The sequence below is a fragment of the Schistocerca gregaria genome, chromosome 1 (genome assembly GCF_023897955.1).
Source record: "Schistocerca gregaria isolate iqSchGreg1 chromosome 1, iqSchGreg1.2, whole genome shotgun sequence".
In the NCBI taxonomy this organism is placed as follows: Eukaryota; Metazoa; Arthropoda; class Insecta; order Orthoptera; family Acrididae; genus Schistocerca; species Schistocerca gregaria.
Genome location: NC_064920.1, coordinates 53,228,902 through 53,246,422, shown reverse-complemented (window position 1 = coordinate 53,246,422; position 17,521 = coordinate 53,228,902). Strand labels below are relative to the sequence as shown.

The 17,521-nt window shown below is 45.7% G+C and overlaps 1 protein-coding gene across 1 annotated transcript in view; it reads left to right on the top strand.

Annotated features, from left to right (window-relative positions):
- Positions 1-17,521, top strand: part of LOC126352135 (uncharacterized) — a 57,227-nt gene that overhangs the window by 8,523 nt on the left and 31,183 nt on the right. The window contains exon 2 of the mRNA XM_050002702.1: positions 8,960-9,646. Coding sequence (XP_049858659.1) covers positions 8,960-9,646 — 687 coding nt within the window. The remainder of the gene's footprint in view (positions 1-8,959; positions 9,647-17,521) is intronic.

Genomic DNA, 17,521 nt, shown 5'->3' with positions numbered 1-17,521 from the left:
GTGGGACGAGGCAGTCTGAATTACATTTTATAGATGAATTTCTTACATATCTCAGAGCCTCTCGCGGTCGTCGTCGTCGTCGTCGTCGTCGTCGTCGCCGCCGCCGCCGCTTCTGCAGAAGTAGCAAATGGCAATGGTAGCAAATGCGGCGAGGGACGCCCTGCCTTCGATTCCGAATGCACAAAGTGTGTGGTCCTGTTTCCCAGTCTATATTTGGTCGGTCTCGTAAGAGGTTGAATGTAACGTTTGGGTGGGAAAGAGCAATGGGCAGCGGCTGTGTGGAACGAAAACACTATTCCTCAGGGGTGTGAGCGTTACGAGATGAGTCGTATACAAGTTGTACTTGGTCGCTAGTGACCGTGTGGCCGAATGGATAAGGCGTCGGACTTCGGATCTGTAGATTACAGGTTCGAATGCTGTCACGCGCGGGTTCTTTCCCAGTTCTGAAAAAGAAACATACCGTTTTAATGTAGCAATTGAGCAGTACGAAACCGTCTGAATGTTGCTGTTGACCATTTTCTGCTTGGAGATGCTCTTGAGCTTGAAACACACACAACAAGACCGGTGTTAACTAGCGAAATGGTCGGCAGAGTGCCGTCACCGCGAGTTTTGACTAGCACTTGCACATCTAAAACAACGTCGGAAAGTAACTCGTTCGGCTTTTGAGTCACATCAAGTATGTGTGTTAATTTTGACGCCACTAGCTCTGCAGGTTGTCATGCAGTTCCTTTACCTCTCAGAAATGATTATGAAATAAAAGTGAAGTACGTGACGAGTGTGACGTTAGGAAAACATTAGGCAGCATGGAGAGATTCTGTATGGGACCACCCAACCCAAACGAGTACTGTGTAACGTGCTAGACCGGCAGGTATTCACCGAGGCAGTCGGCTAGCTCAGTCGGTAGAGCATGATATTCTTAATCCCAGGGTCGAGGGTTCGAGCCCCACGCTGGGAGGAACGGAATTTTGTTCCGCTGCAGATGTAAATTACCGTTTTTCTGATTAACGTGATGTAATGGAAATAGCAAGTTTTAACTTTGCCTACGTCTCTGTCAGTCGCAAGAAAACTGTATTTGAAGGTAAAGGTGATTTTGTAGACATGTGTGAAAGACATGTTCTGAAATGCAAGTGTTGTTGTTTGGAGAGCACATCGGTTACGTGTCAGATGTGTAGCCAAGCAGTAATGGATCGCCATAGCTGCAAATAGTAGTCGGTAATATGAAGTGTTGTCAGCTCAAGTCTGATGATCCAGACGACCGTAAGGACGAACTACGCAAGAGTACCGCTAGGTTGCGCCTCTTTAGCTCAGTGGTAGAGCACTGGTCTAGTAAACCAGGGGTCATGAGTTCCCATCCTCAGAGTAGGAAGACGCGTTTTGGAAATCAGTTGCGCGTCGTGGCCTTAAGCAAACAGTATCTGTGATGACGAACAATTAGCGACAAGCGTTTTATTAAGAATTACGCTCAGATGTGATTAAGGCGAATGGCGCAGATAAAGCATTTGCCAAAGCGGTACAGCATAAGGTGGGACGAGGCAGTCTGAATTACATTTTATAGATGAATTTCTTACATATCTCAGAGCCTCTCGCGGTCGTCGTCGTCGTCGTCGTCGTCGTCGTCGTCGTCGTCGTCGTCGTCGTCGTCGCCGCCGCCGCCGCTTCTGCAGAAGTAGCAAATGGCAATGGTAGCAAATGCGGCGAGGGACGCCCTGCCTTCGATTCCGAATGCACAAAGTGTGTGGTCCTGTTTCCCAGTCTATATTTGGTCGGTCTCGTAAGAGGTTGAATGTAACGTTTGGGTGGGAAAGAGCAATGGGCAGCGGCTGTGTGGAACGAAAACACTATTCCTCAGGGGTGTGAGCGTTACGAGATGAGTCGTATACAAGTTGTACTTGGTCGCTAGTGACCGTGTGGCCGAATGGATAAGGCGTCGGACTTCGGATCTGTAGATTACAGGTTCGAATGCTGTCACGCTCGGTTTCTTTTCCAGTTCTGAAAAAGAAACATACCGTTTTAATGTAGCAATTGAGCAGTACGAAACCGTCTGAATGTTGCTGTTGACCATTTTCTGCTTGGAGATGCTCTTGAGCTTGAAACACACACAACAAGACCGGTGTTAACTAGCGAAATGGTCGGCAGAGTGCCGTCACCGCGAGTTTCGACTGGCACTTGCACATCTAAAACAACGTCGGAAAGTAACTCGTTCGGCTTTTGAGTCACATCAAGTATGTGTGTTAATTTTGACGCCACTAGCTCTGCAGGTTGTCATGCAATTCCTTTACCTCTCAGAAATGATTATGAAATAAAAGTGAAGTACGTGACGAGTGTGACGTTAGGAAAACATTAGGCAGCATGGAGAGATTCTGTATGGGACCACCCAACCCAAACGAGTACTGTGTGACGTGCTAACCCGCAGGTATTCACCGAGACAGCCGGCTAGCTCAGTCGGTAGAGCATGATATTCTTAATCCCAGGGTCGAGGGTTCGAGCCCCACGCTGGGAGGAACGGAATTTTGTTCCGCTGCAGATGTAAATTACCGTTTTTCTGATTAACGTGATGTAATGGAAATAGCAAGTTTTAACTTTGCCTACGTCTCTGTCAGTGGCAAGAAAACTGTATTTGAAGGTAAAGGTGATTTTGTAGACATGTGTGAAAGACATGTTCTGAAATGCAAGTGTTGTTGTTTGGAGAGCACATCGGTTACGTGTCAGATGTGTAGCCAAGCAGTAATGGATCGCCATAGCTGCAAATAGTAGTCGGTAATATGAAGTGTTGTCAGCTCAAGTCTGATGATCCAGACGACCGTAAGGACGAAGTACGCACGAGTACCGCAAGGCTGCGCCTCTTTAGCTCAGTGGTAGAGCACTTGTCTAGTAAACCAGGGGTCGTGAGTTCCCATCCTCAGAGGAGGAAGACGCGTTTTGGAAATCAGTTGCGCGTCGTGGCCTTAAGCAAACAGTATCTGTGATGACGAACAATTAGCGACAAGCGTTTTATTAAGAATTACGCTCAGATGTGATTAAGGCGAATGGCGCAGATAAAGCATTTGCCAAAGCGGTACACCATAAGGTGGGACGAGGCAGTCTGAATTACATTTTATAGATGAATTTCTTACATATCTCAGAGCCTCTCGCGGTCGTCGTCGTCGTCGTCGTCGTCGTCGTCGCCGCTGCCGCCGCTTCTGCAGAAGTAGCAAATGGCAATGGTAGCAAATGCGGCGAGGGACGCCCTGCCTTCGATTCCGAATGCACAAAGTGTGTGGTCCTGTTTCCCAGTCTATATTTGGTCGGTCTCGTAAGAGGTTGAATGTAACGTTTGGGTGGGAAAGAGCAATGGGCAGCGGCTGTGTGGAACGAAAACACTATTCCTCAGGGGTGTGAGCGTTACGAGATGAGTCGTATACAAGTTGTACTTGGTCGCTAGTGACCGTGTGGCCGAATGGATAAGGCGTCGGACTTCGGATCTGTAGATTACAGGTTCGAATGCTGTCACGCTCGGTTTCTTTTCCAGTTCTGAAAAAGAAACATACCGTTTTAATGTAGCAATTGAGCAGTACGAAACCGTCTGAATGTTGCTGTTGACCATTTTCTGCTTGGAGATGCTCTTGAGCTTGAAACACACACAACAAGACCGGTGTTAACTAGCGAAATGGTCGGCAGAGTGCCGTCACCGCGAGTTTCGACTGGCACTTGCACATCTAAAACAACGTCGGAAAGTAACTCGTTCGGCTTTTGAGTCACATCAAGTATGTGTGTTAATTTTGACGCCACTAGCTCTGCAGGTTGTCATGCAATTCCTTTACCTCTCAGAAATGATTATGAAATAAAAGTGAAATACGTGACGAGTGTGACGTTAGGAAAACATTAGGCAGCATGGAGAGATTCTGTATGGGACCACCCAACCCAAACGAGTACTGTGTGACATGCTAACCCGCAGGTATTCACCGAAGCAGCCGGCTAGCACAGTCGGTAGAGCATGATATTCTTAATCCCAGGGACGTTGGTTCAAGCCCCACGCTGCGCAGAACGAAATTTTGTTCCGCTGCAGATGTAAATTACCGTTTTTCTGATTAACGTGATGTAATGGATATAGCAACTTTTAACTTTGCCTACGTCTCTGTCAGTCGCAAGAAAACTGTATTTGAAGGTAAAGGTGATTTTGTAGACATGTGTGAAAGACATGTTCTGAAATGCAAGTGTTGTTGTTTGGAGAGCACATCGGTTACGTGTCAGATGTGTAGCCAAGCAGTAATGGATCGCCATAGCTGCAAATAGTAGTCGGTAATATGAAGTGTTGTCAGCTCAAGTCTGATGATCCAGACGACCGTAAGGACGAAGTACGCACGAGTACAGCTATGCTGCGCCTCTTTAGCTCAGTGGTAGAGCACTTGTCTAGTAAACCAGGGGTCGTGAGTTCCCATCCTCAGAGGAGGAAGACGCGTTTTGGAAATCAGTTGCGCGTCGTGGCCTTAAGCAAACAGTATCTGTGATGACGAACAATTAGCGACAAGCGTTTTATTAAGAATTACGCTCAGATGTGATTAAGGCGAATGGCGCAGATAAAGCATTTGCCAAAGCGGTACACCATAAGGTGGGACGAGGCAGTCTGAATTACATTTTATAGATGAATTTCTTACATATCTCAGAGCCTCTCGCGGTCGTCGTCGTCGTCGTCGTCGTCGTCGTCGTCGTCGCCGCCGCCGCCGCTTCTGCAGAAGTAGCAAATGGCAATGGTAGCAAATGCGGCGAGGGACGCCCTGCCTTCGATTCCGAATGCACAAAGTGTGTGGTCCTGTTTCCCAGTCTATATTTGGTCGGTCTCGTAAGAGGTTGAATGTAACGTTTGGGTGGGAAAGAGCAATGGGCAGCGGCTGTGTGGAACGAAAACACTATTCCTCAGGGGTGTGAGCGTTACGAGATGAGTCGTATACAAGTTGTACTTGGTCGCTAGTGACCGTGTGGCCGAATGGATAAGGCGTCGGACTTCGGATCTGTAGATTACAGGTTCGAATGCTGTCACGCTCGGTTTCTTTTCCAGTTCTGAAAAAGAAACATACCGTTTTAATGTAGCAATTGAGCAGTACGAAACCGTCTGAATGTTGCTGTTGACCATTTTCTGCTTGGAGATGCTCTTGAGCTTGAAACACACACAACAAGACCGGTGTTAACTAGCGAAATGGTCGGCAGAGTGCCGTCACCGCGAGTTTCGACTGGCACTTGCACATCTAAAACAACGTCGGAAAGTAACTCGTTCGGCTTTTGAGTCACATCAAGTATGTGTGTTAATTTTGACGCCACTAGCTCTGCAGGTTGTCATGCAATTCCTTTACCTCTCAGAAATGATTATGAAATAAAAGTGAAGTACGTGACGAGTGTGACGTTAGGAAAACATTAGGCAGCATGGAGAGATTCTGTATGGGACCACCCAACCCAAACGAGTACTGTGTGACGTGCTAACCCGCAGGTATTCACCGAGACAGCCGGCTAGCTCAGTCGGTAGAGCATGATATTCTTAATCCCAGGGTCGAGGGTTCGAGCCCCACGCTGGGAGGAACGGAATTTTGTTCCGCTGCAGATGTAAATTACCGTTTTTCTGATTAACGTGATGTAATGGAAATAGCAAGTTTTAACTTTGCCTACGTCTCTGTCAGTCGCAAGAAAACTGTATTTGAACGTAAAGGTGATTTTGTAGACATGTGTGAAAGACATGTTCTGAAATGCAAGTGTTGTTGTTTGGAGAGCACATCGGTTACGTGTCAGATGTGTAGCCAAGCAGTAATGGATCGCCATAGCTGCAAATAGTAGTCGGTAATATGAAGTGTTGTCAGCTCAAGTCTGATGATCCAGACGACCGTAAGGACGAAGTACGCACGAGTACCGCTAGGCTGCGCCTCTTTAGCTCAGTGGTAGAGCACTTGTCTAGTAAACCAGGGGTCGTGAGTTCCCATCCTCAGAGGAGGAAGACGCGTTTTGGAAATCAATTGCGCGTCGTGGCCTTAAGCAAACAGTATCTGTGATGACGAACAATTAGCCACAAGCGTTTTATTAAGAATTACGCTGAGATGTGATTAAGGCGAATGGCGCAGATAAAGCATTTGCCAAAGCGGTACACCATAAGGTGGGACGAGGCAGTCTGAATTACATTTTATAGATGAATTTCTTACATATCTCAGAGCCTCTCGCGGTCGTCGTCGTCGTCGTCGTCGTCGTCGTCGTCGTCGTCGTCGCCGCCGCCGCCGCTTCTGCAGAAGTAGCAAATGGCAATTGTAGCAAATGCGGCGAGGGACGCCCTGCCTTCGATTCCGAATGCACAAAGTGTGTGGTCCTGTTTCCCAGTCTATATTTGGTCGGTCTCGTAAGAGGTTGAATGTAACGTTTGGGTGGGAAAGAGCAATGGGCAGCGGCTGTGTGGAACGAAAACACTATTCCTCAGGGGTGTGAGCGTTACGAGATGAGTCGTATACAAGTTGTACTTGGTCGCTAGTGACCGTGTGGCCGAATGGATAAGGCGTCGGACTTCGGATCTGTAGATTACAGGTTCGAATGCTGTCACGCTCGGTTTCTTTTCCAGTTCTGAAAAAGAAACATACCGTTTTAATGTAGCAATTGAGCAGTACGAAACCGTCTGAATGTTGCTGTTGACCATTTTCTGCTTGGAGATGCTCTTGAGCTTGAAACACACACAACAAGACCGGTGTTAACTAGCGAAATGGTCGGCAGAGTGCCGTCACCGCGAGTTTCGACTGGCACTTGCACATCTAAAACAACGTCGGAAAGTAACTCGTTCGGCTTTTGAGTCACATCAAGTATGTGTGTTAATTTTGACGCCACTAGCTCTGCAGGTTGTCATGCAATTCCTTTACCTCTCAGAAATGATTATGAAATAAAAGTGAAATACGTGACGAGTGTGACGTTAGGAAAACATTAGGCAGCATGGAGAGATTCTGTATGGGACCACCCAACCCAAACGAGTACTGTGTGACATGCTAACCCGCAGGTATTCACCGAAGCAGCCGGCTAGCACAGTCGGTAGAGCATGATATTCTTAATCCCAGGGACGTTGGTTCAAGCCCCACGCTGCGCAGAACGAAATTTTGTTCCGCTGCAGATGTAAATTACCGTTTTTCTGATTAACGTGATGTAATGGAAATAGCAAGTTTTAACTTTGCCTACGTCTCTGTCAGTCGCAAGAAAACTGTATTTGAAGGTAAAGGTGATTTTGTAGACATGTGTGAAAGACATGTTCTGAAATGCAAGTGTTGTTGTTTGGAGAGCACATCGGTTACGTGTCAGATGTGTAGCCAAGCAGTAATGGATCGCCATAGCTGCAAATAGTAGTCGGTAATATGAAGTGTTGTCAGCTCAAGTCTGATGATCCAGACGACCGTAAGGACGAAGTACGCACGAGTACCGCTATGCTGCGCCTCTTTAGCTCAGTGGTAGAGCACTTGTCTAGTAAACCAGGGGTCGTGAGTTCCCATCCTCAGAGGAGGAAGACGCGTTTTGGAAATCAGTTGCGCGTCGTGGCCTTAAGCAAACAGTATCTGTGATGACGAACAATTAGCGACAAGCGTTTTATTAAGAATTACGCTCAGATGTGATTAAGGCGAATGGCGCAGATAAAGCATTTGCCAAAGCGGTACACCATAAGGTGGGACGAGGCAGTCTGAATTACATTTTATAGATGAATTTCTTACATATCTCAGAGCCTCTCGCGGTCGTCGTCGTCGTCGTCGTCGTCGTCGTCGTCGTCGTCGTCGTCGCCGCCGCCGCCGCTTCTGCAGAAGTAGCAAATGGCAATGGTAGCAAATGCGGCGAGGGACGCCCTGCCTTCGATTCCGAATGCACAAAGTGTGTGGTCCTGTTTCCCAGTCTATATTTGGTCGGTCTCGTAAGAGGTTGAATGTAACGTTTGGGTGGGAAAGAGCAATGGGCAGCGGCTGTGTGGAACGAAAACACTATTCCTCAGGGGTGTGAGCGTTACGAGATGAGTCGTATACAAGTTGTACTTGGTCGCTAGTGACCGTGTGGCCGAATGGATCATTCTGGCTTTAGCCGTCGCCGCGGTCGGACGTGCTTGTTGTTTACTCCGCGTACGTTAGCGCTATCGCCGGTGTTTGGTGTTTACGTGAAGTTCGCTGTACATTTTCGCTGTTATTTTTTGAGTGGTGTCTCTGATAAGTGTTTTTATAGTGCTTTCGTCCGTTCCACGTCTCGTGCTTCGCCGCAATTTCGGTTGTTGCCGGAATTTCGTCGGAACCGACGACCATGTCTGACACCGTCAGGAAGAATACTTTAGTCTTCTCGTTCGAGAAAGAAACACGGCCGGTCCAACCCACTGCGCTGGAAATCCACGATTGGCTGACTGAGGTAATCGGTATAAATTCTGACTCTGTTCATACCACGCAATTAGATGCTGAAAAATACTGTGTTTTTGTTAAATTTCTGAACTCAGTGACAGTCGATAAGTTGCTTGCAAAATGGGGTAATTCCGTCGAATTTGTTCATCGAGACGGTTCAAAAAGTAATGTCTCTGTACGAAAAGCTGATATCATGTACACCAATGTCAGGATTTTGAATGTTCCAATTGAAATTGATAATCAGTTGATCAAGGACGCTCTATCTAAATATGGCGAAGTTAAATCTATCTATAACGAAAGATGGTCGAAGCTATACAAGATACAGTGTTTTAATGGCATTAGATCCGTTGAAATGGAGGTGAAAGCCAACATTCCGTCCCATATATCCGTTGCAGGCCATAAAGCACATGTTGTGTATTCTGGTCAGGAGCGCACGTGCAATATTTGCAATGAGACAGGTCATTTCCGACAAGATTGTCCGCGCCGTGTTTTTGTTCTTCGGAACAATCTAACACAGCGTCAAAAACTGACCCTCAGCGATGTCTTACCAAATAGCACTTCCCTTCTTTCGGTTAACGACAGTGGTGCATGTACTTCTGCAGTGCCCGCCATAACTACTACGGAGTTCCCTCCCCTGAGCGTCATTACATCACACCCTTCTGTTCCCGATTGCGATCTCCAGAATAAGAAGCGACCGTTGGAAACGACCGATGACGGCTCGGACGGCGAGTCCGCCCGTAATTCGCCTTCCACCCGCAAGCAGAAGCAGTGTAATGCGGATGTGCTCGAGGAAACAAACAGTACATGTATTGACGTGACGACAGCCGCTGAGGCAACCCGGCCGCTGTCGGCGGCTGAACGGGTACAAACGGTCCACGGAGGGGACGCAGTAACGATTGTCGCGGAGACGGAAGAGGCGCACTCCGTAGCACAAGAGGTGACGGAGCGGAACCCACCTCAAGAACTTACAGACCCACAAACCGCCGACTCAGTCAGTGCTCTGGAGCTAGTGACGGAAGAACAAGGAAATGGCACTCGTACAAAGGACGCTGTTGAGGCAGCTTCGGTCACAACGGTGGTAAAGATAGACAATCCGAATGACGGCGCGTTGAACCAAGATGTTCGAAGACGCCGACTCAAACTGCATCCTAATCTCAAAGCTTCCCGTAACCAAAGCAAACAACAACCAGCACAAGAGGAAGCGACGGCCAAGAACGTCTTGTATGAAATCATCACGGAAAGACCTAAGGAGGTACCTTCAAGTGACATTAGTGATGCAAAGCCCCTCGGTAAAACTAAAACCCGAGATGTTCGGAATCCTGCACCAAAATGAGGCTGTAAGATGAAAAAAAAAGGGATTTTGTTGAACCAGTTTCATTTCTAATTGTACTACTGTCTTAGTCATATTTCAGAGGAACCAGATGAAGTGTTTACCGAGCTTCAAATACTGACTATTGTTTTAGATGTTTGTTTAAGCGGAGTCGTTTCTCTCTTCTAGAAGCTGCACATCTCTTTTCTTTTTTTTTTATTAACATTTTGTTATCTTTTTAATCACTTATTTACCTTTTATGCAAACTAAATGTCCCAGGCATATACAATTACGACTATCAATATTAACAGGATTACATCCGTGACTAAAGTTACAGCGCTCAAGGATTATTTATATGAGTCAGGGACGGACATTGCTTTCCTACAGGAAGTAGTGCTGACTAATCTTACAGTGCCTGGATATTTGGCGATTTTAAATGTCTCACTTGACACCAACGTCGGTACAGCAATTTTAGTCAGGGAGGGGATTCCTGTCTCGGATATCGAGAGGTTGGACTCCGGCAGAGCGATAGGTATAAAAGTCTTTGGTTCTACCCTTATCAATCTGTATGCCCCTTCTGGCACATCCAATAGAATGGAAAGAGCGCAGTTCTATAAAGAAGAAATCATTTATTTATTACGGAAAAACCCAAAAGATATTATAATAGGCGGTGATTTTAATTGTGTGATAAATAAGAAAGACCAGGTTCCGAATTTTAATAACTGCAGTGAACTGAAGCGTTTCGTCACTGTTTTACAGCTTATAGATGCTTGGGAAATAATGTATCCCACTTTTGTGGCATTTACATTCCTAGGTCCTCACTCACGTAGCAGGATCGACAGACTCTACATATCGCAAAGTCTAGTTAGCTCCTTCATTAAAGCAGAGACGATTCCAGTTTACTTTTCTGATCATAGCTCCGTGCTAGCTTCCATCAACCTTACTGCGCAACCCACTCGCCGTTTTAGAAGTTCATGGCACCTTAATACGTCACTGATGCAGGACGACGGATTAGAAGAAAGTTTGACAGAAGCGTGGGCATTGTGCCTCCGCTCTGCAGATAGACACGTCTCAGTACTAGACTGGTGGTGCAACAGGGCAAAGCCTAAACTGAGAAAAGTTCTCATCCAGTATAGTGTACAACGATCGAAAGACTTGAAAAATTCCATCGAATTTTATTATACCATGCTGCGAAATTTATATGAGCAGGCAAACACTTCCAACGTCCGTCTGGCAGATATCAAGCAAACTAAGGCCAAATTGCTCAGTCTTAAAAGACAGCAGATGGAGGGTCTGAAATTAAAATCCAAGGCTAAGACAGTCGTGGAGGATGAACATGCTTCCTTGTACCATCTACTGAAGCACGAAAGAAACAGGAGACGCACCTTCATTGATGGACTTCAGTCTGAAACTGGCGAGACACTCACGACTCAGAGAGACATCGTCAATGCAGTGCACAAATATTACGAAGACCTATACACTGCCAACCCGGTATGTGAAGAGTCCTTCGATGAGTTCCTTAGTTACATAGCTCCACAGGTCTCGGACGAGGAAAACGAAGACCTTCTCGTTGAGTGTACTAACGAAGATATCCACAGAATCATCTGCAAATCTCCTCTGAGGAAATCGCCGGGACCGGATGGTTTGCCTGTTGAATTTTATAAACGATACTGGCCACTGATTGGTGACATGTTTACCCGAATGACGAACGAGGTGCTTCAGGGAAAGCATTTACCTGCTGTTTTTAAAGAGAGCACAATAGTACTAATCCCAAAAAATGCTGCAAAAAGAAACCTCAACAACTTTCGTCCTATCTCCCTGTTAAACTCTGATTATAAAATCATCGGCAGAATTTTAAACAACAGACTCTCTCAGTTGGCCAAAAAGATAGTAAGTCCATACCAGTCCTGTGTGCCTACCAAGAGCATTTTCAAAAGCATAGCTGAATATAGAGATATAATTGCCATCACTGCTGTGACCACCATAAAATGTGCCATCATGTTTATTGACTTCCAGAAAGCATTTGATCGTGTGGATCATAGATTCCTTAGTGCCACACTGAACAAAATAGGTTTTAATGAGCGAGTCGTAAGTGTGATCAGCAATGTTGCAACAGGCATCAGCGCTTGTATATCAGTTAACTGCCAGAGGACAAAGCAGATTCAGATCAGGCGCGGCGTTCCTCAAGGAAGCCCCCTCTCCATGTTCCTATTCGTGCTTTCATTAGAACCTTTCCTCCGCAGTGTTCATGCCACTCTAACTGGCATCACATTATCTGGTCACCGAACAGTCATAAACGCCTATGCCGATGATGTCGGAGTCGTCCTGCGAAATCCCGACGACATTTTGAAATTGGAAACGCTAATTAAAAAGTACTGTAGAGTCTCCGGAGCAGGTGTCAACGCAAACAAAAGCAAACTCCTAAACCTGCGGGGTTTTCAACATACCACCTTAGCCTGGGCCACAATGGTCACCCAATGCAAAGCACTAGGAATAACACTGACACCTTGTCCGTTAAAAATGGCAGCTATCAATTGGAGGAATACGTCGGGACAACTTCTTGGAACAACAAGAGAAAACCTCCACCGTAACTTGAACCAAGTTCAGAGGGTGATTTTCATTAACCACTGCATTCTCTCCAGGAGTTACTTTATAGCACAGATCTTCCCACTACCGAAAATGATTGGAAAAAAGATAATGTCTACCATTGCCAGCTATCTTTGGAGAGGGGATATATTCAGAGTCGACGCAAAAACTGCGACCTTAGATCCCAGGAATGGAGGTTTGGGGTTAGTTGACATCAGAAATAAGGCGTCTGCGCTTTTTATAAAAAGGACCGCCACTATCCTTAGCGACCACGCTGATAGCATTACAACTAAATTATTTGAAGTTGTCAGGCCTGCCAGTTTACAGGCGCCGGTGAATGTGCAAAAAATAAATAACCGGCTCCAGTACGTTCGTGTATATTTTGTGGAATTCAGCTATCTCGGCGGTGTCATCATCAACTCACGACGGATCACGGCCCGCGATATTCTGTCCCATCGAAAGAAAATGGAGGGGAGAAACAAATTGGAAAGTAAATACCCACACACTGATTGGGACGCCATATGGAAAAATATTAATATGCGTGGTCTACCATCGGACGTCAAGTCAGCGTGGTATAAAACAGTGAATGAGACCGTAAGCACCAATGAAAGGTTACATGCAATCGGCGTTAGCGACACGAACCTATGTCTCAAATGTAAATTGATCGACACGTTAGTGCACAGATTCACGTGCGGTGGCAATCTACAACTCTGTAATTGGATTAGGGAACAACTGGCTTTTCTTACGAGATCTTCGGTGGAAAATTTTCCCCCTGTTACATTCCTCAGGCCTCAGACTTGCTATTTTCCAGCAGCAAAAAACAACTCGGTCCATTGGTTAATGGGACACTATGTGAATTACGTAATTAATCACCTGGGAAATGACAATTCCACTGATTTTTACATGTACTTGAAGTGTGCTTTTTATAACGCCCTGAAATATAAAGACCACAAGAAAAACTACGGCAATATGCTTAAAATTGTATTCGAGCGACTGGGCATTGGTTGACAAGCCAACGAGATAAACAAAAATCGTTTATTTAAGCGAAACGACGCTTAAACAAAAACAATTGGGGAGAAGTACACCTTTACAGTTTCATATTCCAATCACTTATCTTCTGCTGGCAAAGAAGGCTATTTTGTTTATTGCACAGAAGAAGCCGAAGCCGAAAGCCAGTATCGCAGGGTTAAAGATAAATTGTTTTCTTATACATTCATTTTATGACTGAGAAGGAAGTCTCATTTGTTTCCATGGAAGGGAACATACTTTTTTATTATTATTATTAATCTCAAGAAGGAAAGGAGGCTATGGAATTAGTGCCTTAACATAAAAATTCCTTCTTCACATTCCATGAAGATTTTTCTTTTACAATAAAAAAATAACAAACAAACAAAAATAATAATAATAACAATAAAAAAAACTAAACAGAAATTAAAAAAAAATAATATACAGGTTCAGGGTCCACTATTCCCACAACTTTATTATATATTACAAAGAAGTATGCTAGGTTGCCGAGAAGCAGTGGATGAGAAAAAAAAAAAAAAAAAAAAAAAAAAAAAAAAAAAAAAAAAAAAACACTAAAGCTATAACCTTCAATCTCTATTGCCTCGGCAAAAAAAAAAAAAAAAAAAAAAAAAATGGATAAGGCGTCGGACTTCGGATCTGTAGATTACAGCTTCGAATGCTGTCACGCGCGGTTTCTTTTCCAGTTCTGAAAAAGAAACATACCGTTTTAATGTAGCAATTGAGCAGTACGAAACCGTCTGAATGTTGCTGTTGACCATTTTCTGCTTGGAGATGCTCTTGAGCTTGAAACACACACAACAAGACCGGTGTTAACTAGCGAAATGGTCGGCAGAGTGCCGTCACCGCGAGTTTCGACTGGCACTTGCACATCTAAAACAACGTCGGAAAGTAACTCGTTCGGCTTTTGAGTCACATCAAGTATGTGTGTTAATTTTGACGCCACTAGCTCTGCAGGTTGTCATGCAATTCCTTTACCTCTCAGAAATGATTATGAAATAAAAGTGAAGTACGTGACGAGTGTGACGTTAGGAAAACATTAGGCAGCATGGAGAGATTCTTTATGGGACCACCCAACCCAAACGAGTACTGTGTGACGTGCTAACCCGCAGTTATTCACCGAGACAGCCGGCTAGCTCAGTCGGTAGGGCGTGATATTCTTAATCCCAGGGTCGAGGGTTCGAGCCCCACGCTGGGAGGAACGAAATTTTGTTCCGCTGCAGATGTAAATTACCGTTTTTCTGATTAACGTGATGTAATGGAAATAGCAAGTTTTAACTTTGCCTACGTCTCTGTCAGTCGCAAGAAAACTGTATTTGAAGGTAAAGGTGATTTTGTAGACATGTGTGAAAGACATGTTCTGAAATGCAAGTGTTGTTGTTTGGAGAGCACATCGGTTACGTGTCAGATGTGTAGCCAAGCAGTAATGGATCGCCATAGCTGCAAATAGTAGTCGGTAATATGAAGTGTTGTCAGCTCAAGTCTGATGATCCAGACGACCGTAAGGACGAAGTACGCACGAGTACCACTAGGCTGCGCCTCTTTAGCTCAGTGGTAGAGCACTTGTCTAGTAAACCAGGGGTCGTGAGTTCCCATCCTCAGAGGAGGAAGACGCGTTTTGGAAATCAGTTGCGCGTCGTGGCCTTAAGCAAACAGTATCTGTGATGACGAACAATTAGCGACAAGCGTTTTATTAAGAATTTCGCTCAGATGTGATTAAGGCGAATGGCGCAGATAAAGCATTTGCCAAAGCGGTACAGCATAAGGTGGGACGAGGCAGTCTGAATTACATTTTATGGATGAATTTCTTACATATCTGAGAGCCTCTCGCGGTCGTCGTCGTCGTCGTCGTCGTCGTCGTCGTCGCCGCCGCCGCTTCTGCAGAAGTAGCAAATGGCAATGGTAGCAAATGCGGCGACGGACGCCCTGCCTTCGATTCCGAATGCACAAAGTGTGTGGTCCTGTTTCCCAGTCTATATTTGGTCGGTCTCGTAAGAGGTTGAATGTAACGTTTGGGTGGGAAAGAGCAATGGGCAGCGGCTGTGTGGAACGAAAACACTATTCCTCAGGGGTGTGAGCGTTACGAGATGAGTCGTATACAAGTTGTACTTGGTCGCTAGTGACCGTGTGGCCGAATGGATAAGGCGTCGGACTTCGGATCTGTAGATTACAGGTTCGAATGCTGTCACGCTCGGTTTCTTTTCCAGTTCTGAAAAAGAAACGTACCGTTTTAATGTAGCAATTGAGCAGTTCGAAACCGTCTGAATGTTGCTGTTGACCATTTTCTGCTTGGAGATGCTCTTGAGCTTGAAACACACACAACAAGACCGGTGTTAACTAGCGAAATGGTCGGCAGAGTGCCGTCACCGCGAGTTTCGACTGGCACTTGCACATCTAAAACAACGTCGGAAAGTAACTCGTTCGGCTTTTGAGTCACATCAAGTATGTGTGTTAATTTTGACGCCACTAGCTCTGCAGGTTGTCATGCAATTCCTTTACCTCTCAGAAATGATTATGAAATAAAAGTGAAGTACGTGACGAGTGTGACGTTAGGAAAACATTAGGCAGCATGGAGAGATTCTTTATGGGACCACCCAACCCAAACGAGTACTGTGTGACGTGCTAACCCGCAGTTATTCACCGAGACAGCCGGCTAGCTCAGTCGGTAGGGCGTGATATTCTTAATCCCAGGGTCGAGGGTTCGAGCCCCACGCTGGGAGGAACGGAATTTAGTTCCGCCGCAGATGTAAATTACCGTTTTTCTGATTAACGTGATGTAATGGAAATAGCAAGTTTTAACTTTGCCTACGTCTCTGTCAGTCGCAAGAAAACTGTATTTGAAGGTAAAGGTGATTTTGTAGACATGTGTGAAAGACATGTTCTGAAATGCAAGTGTTGTTGTTTGGAGAGCACATCGGTTACGTGTCAGATGTGTAGCCAAGCAGTAATGGATCGCCATAGCTGCAAATAGTAGTCGGTAATATGAAGTGTTGTCAGCTCAAATCTGATGATCCAGACGACCGTAAGGACGAAGTACGCAAGAGTACCGCTAGGCTGCGCCTCTTTAGCTCAGTGGTAGAGCACCGGTCTAGTAAACCAGGGGTCGTGAGTTCCCATCCTCAGAGGAGGAAGACGCGTTTTGGAAATCAGTTGCGCGTCGTGGCCGTATAGCAAACAGTATCTGCGATGACGAACAATTAGCAACAAGCGTTTTATTAAGAATTACGCTCAGATGTGATTAAGGCGAATGGCGCAGATAAAGCATTTGCCAAAGCGGTACAGCATAAGGTGGGACGAGGCAGTCTGAATTACATTTTATAGATGAATTTCTTACATATCTCAGAGCCTCTCGCGGTCGTCGTCGTCGTCGTCGTCGTCGTCGTCGTCGTCGTCGTCGTCGCCGCCGCTTCTGCAGAAGTAGCAAATGGCAATGGTAGCAAATGCGGCGAGGGACGCCCTGCCTTCGATTCCGAATGCACAAAGTGTGTGGTCCTGTTTCCCAGTCTATATTTGGTCGGTCTCGTAAGAGGTTGAATGTAACGTTTGGGTGGGAAAGAGCAATGGGCAGCGGCTGTGTGGAACGAAAACACTATTCCTCAGGGGTGTGAGCGTTACGAGATGAGTCGTATACAAGTTATACTTGGTCGCTAGTGACCGTGTGGCCGAATGGCAGTCTGCCTGCGGCAGCGGTGGTGAGGGGACCTCCAGGGCCAGCGCGCTGCGGCAGGAAGTGTTTACGTCAGGCGGTGAGTCGCGTGCTTACAGCGTCTGCTTATTAGTATTCGTTCCGTTCTGTAGGATCTGATATGGAATTATGAATCCGACTAACAGGAAAGATACCTTGAAGTTTACCTTTGATAGGAACTTTTCGAAACCAAATTCGTTTGAAGTTGAAGCATGGTTAGAGGAAACAGCTAAGATTACTTTTGATGACATTGTAGGGATAAATTTCTCTATCGTGACTAGTGTTGTTTATGTGAAATTAACGTCCTTTGAACTGTGTGATAGAATTGTGGAGTCCAGTGGAGGTGTACTGAAGTTTAAACATAGCGATGGTACCGTCAGTGACGTCAGCATTACGCATGCTGGACTGGGCATCCGAACGGCACGTATTTTCGAACTCCCGTTTGAAATATCAGCCGCGCAAATAAATTCTGCATTAACACCTTACGGGAGGGTCATTAACAATTTTGCGGAGCGTTGGTCCAAAGCCCACAAATTTCCGGTGCTTAACGGCGTCAGGCAG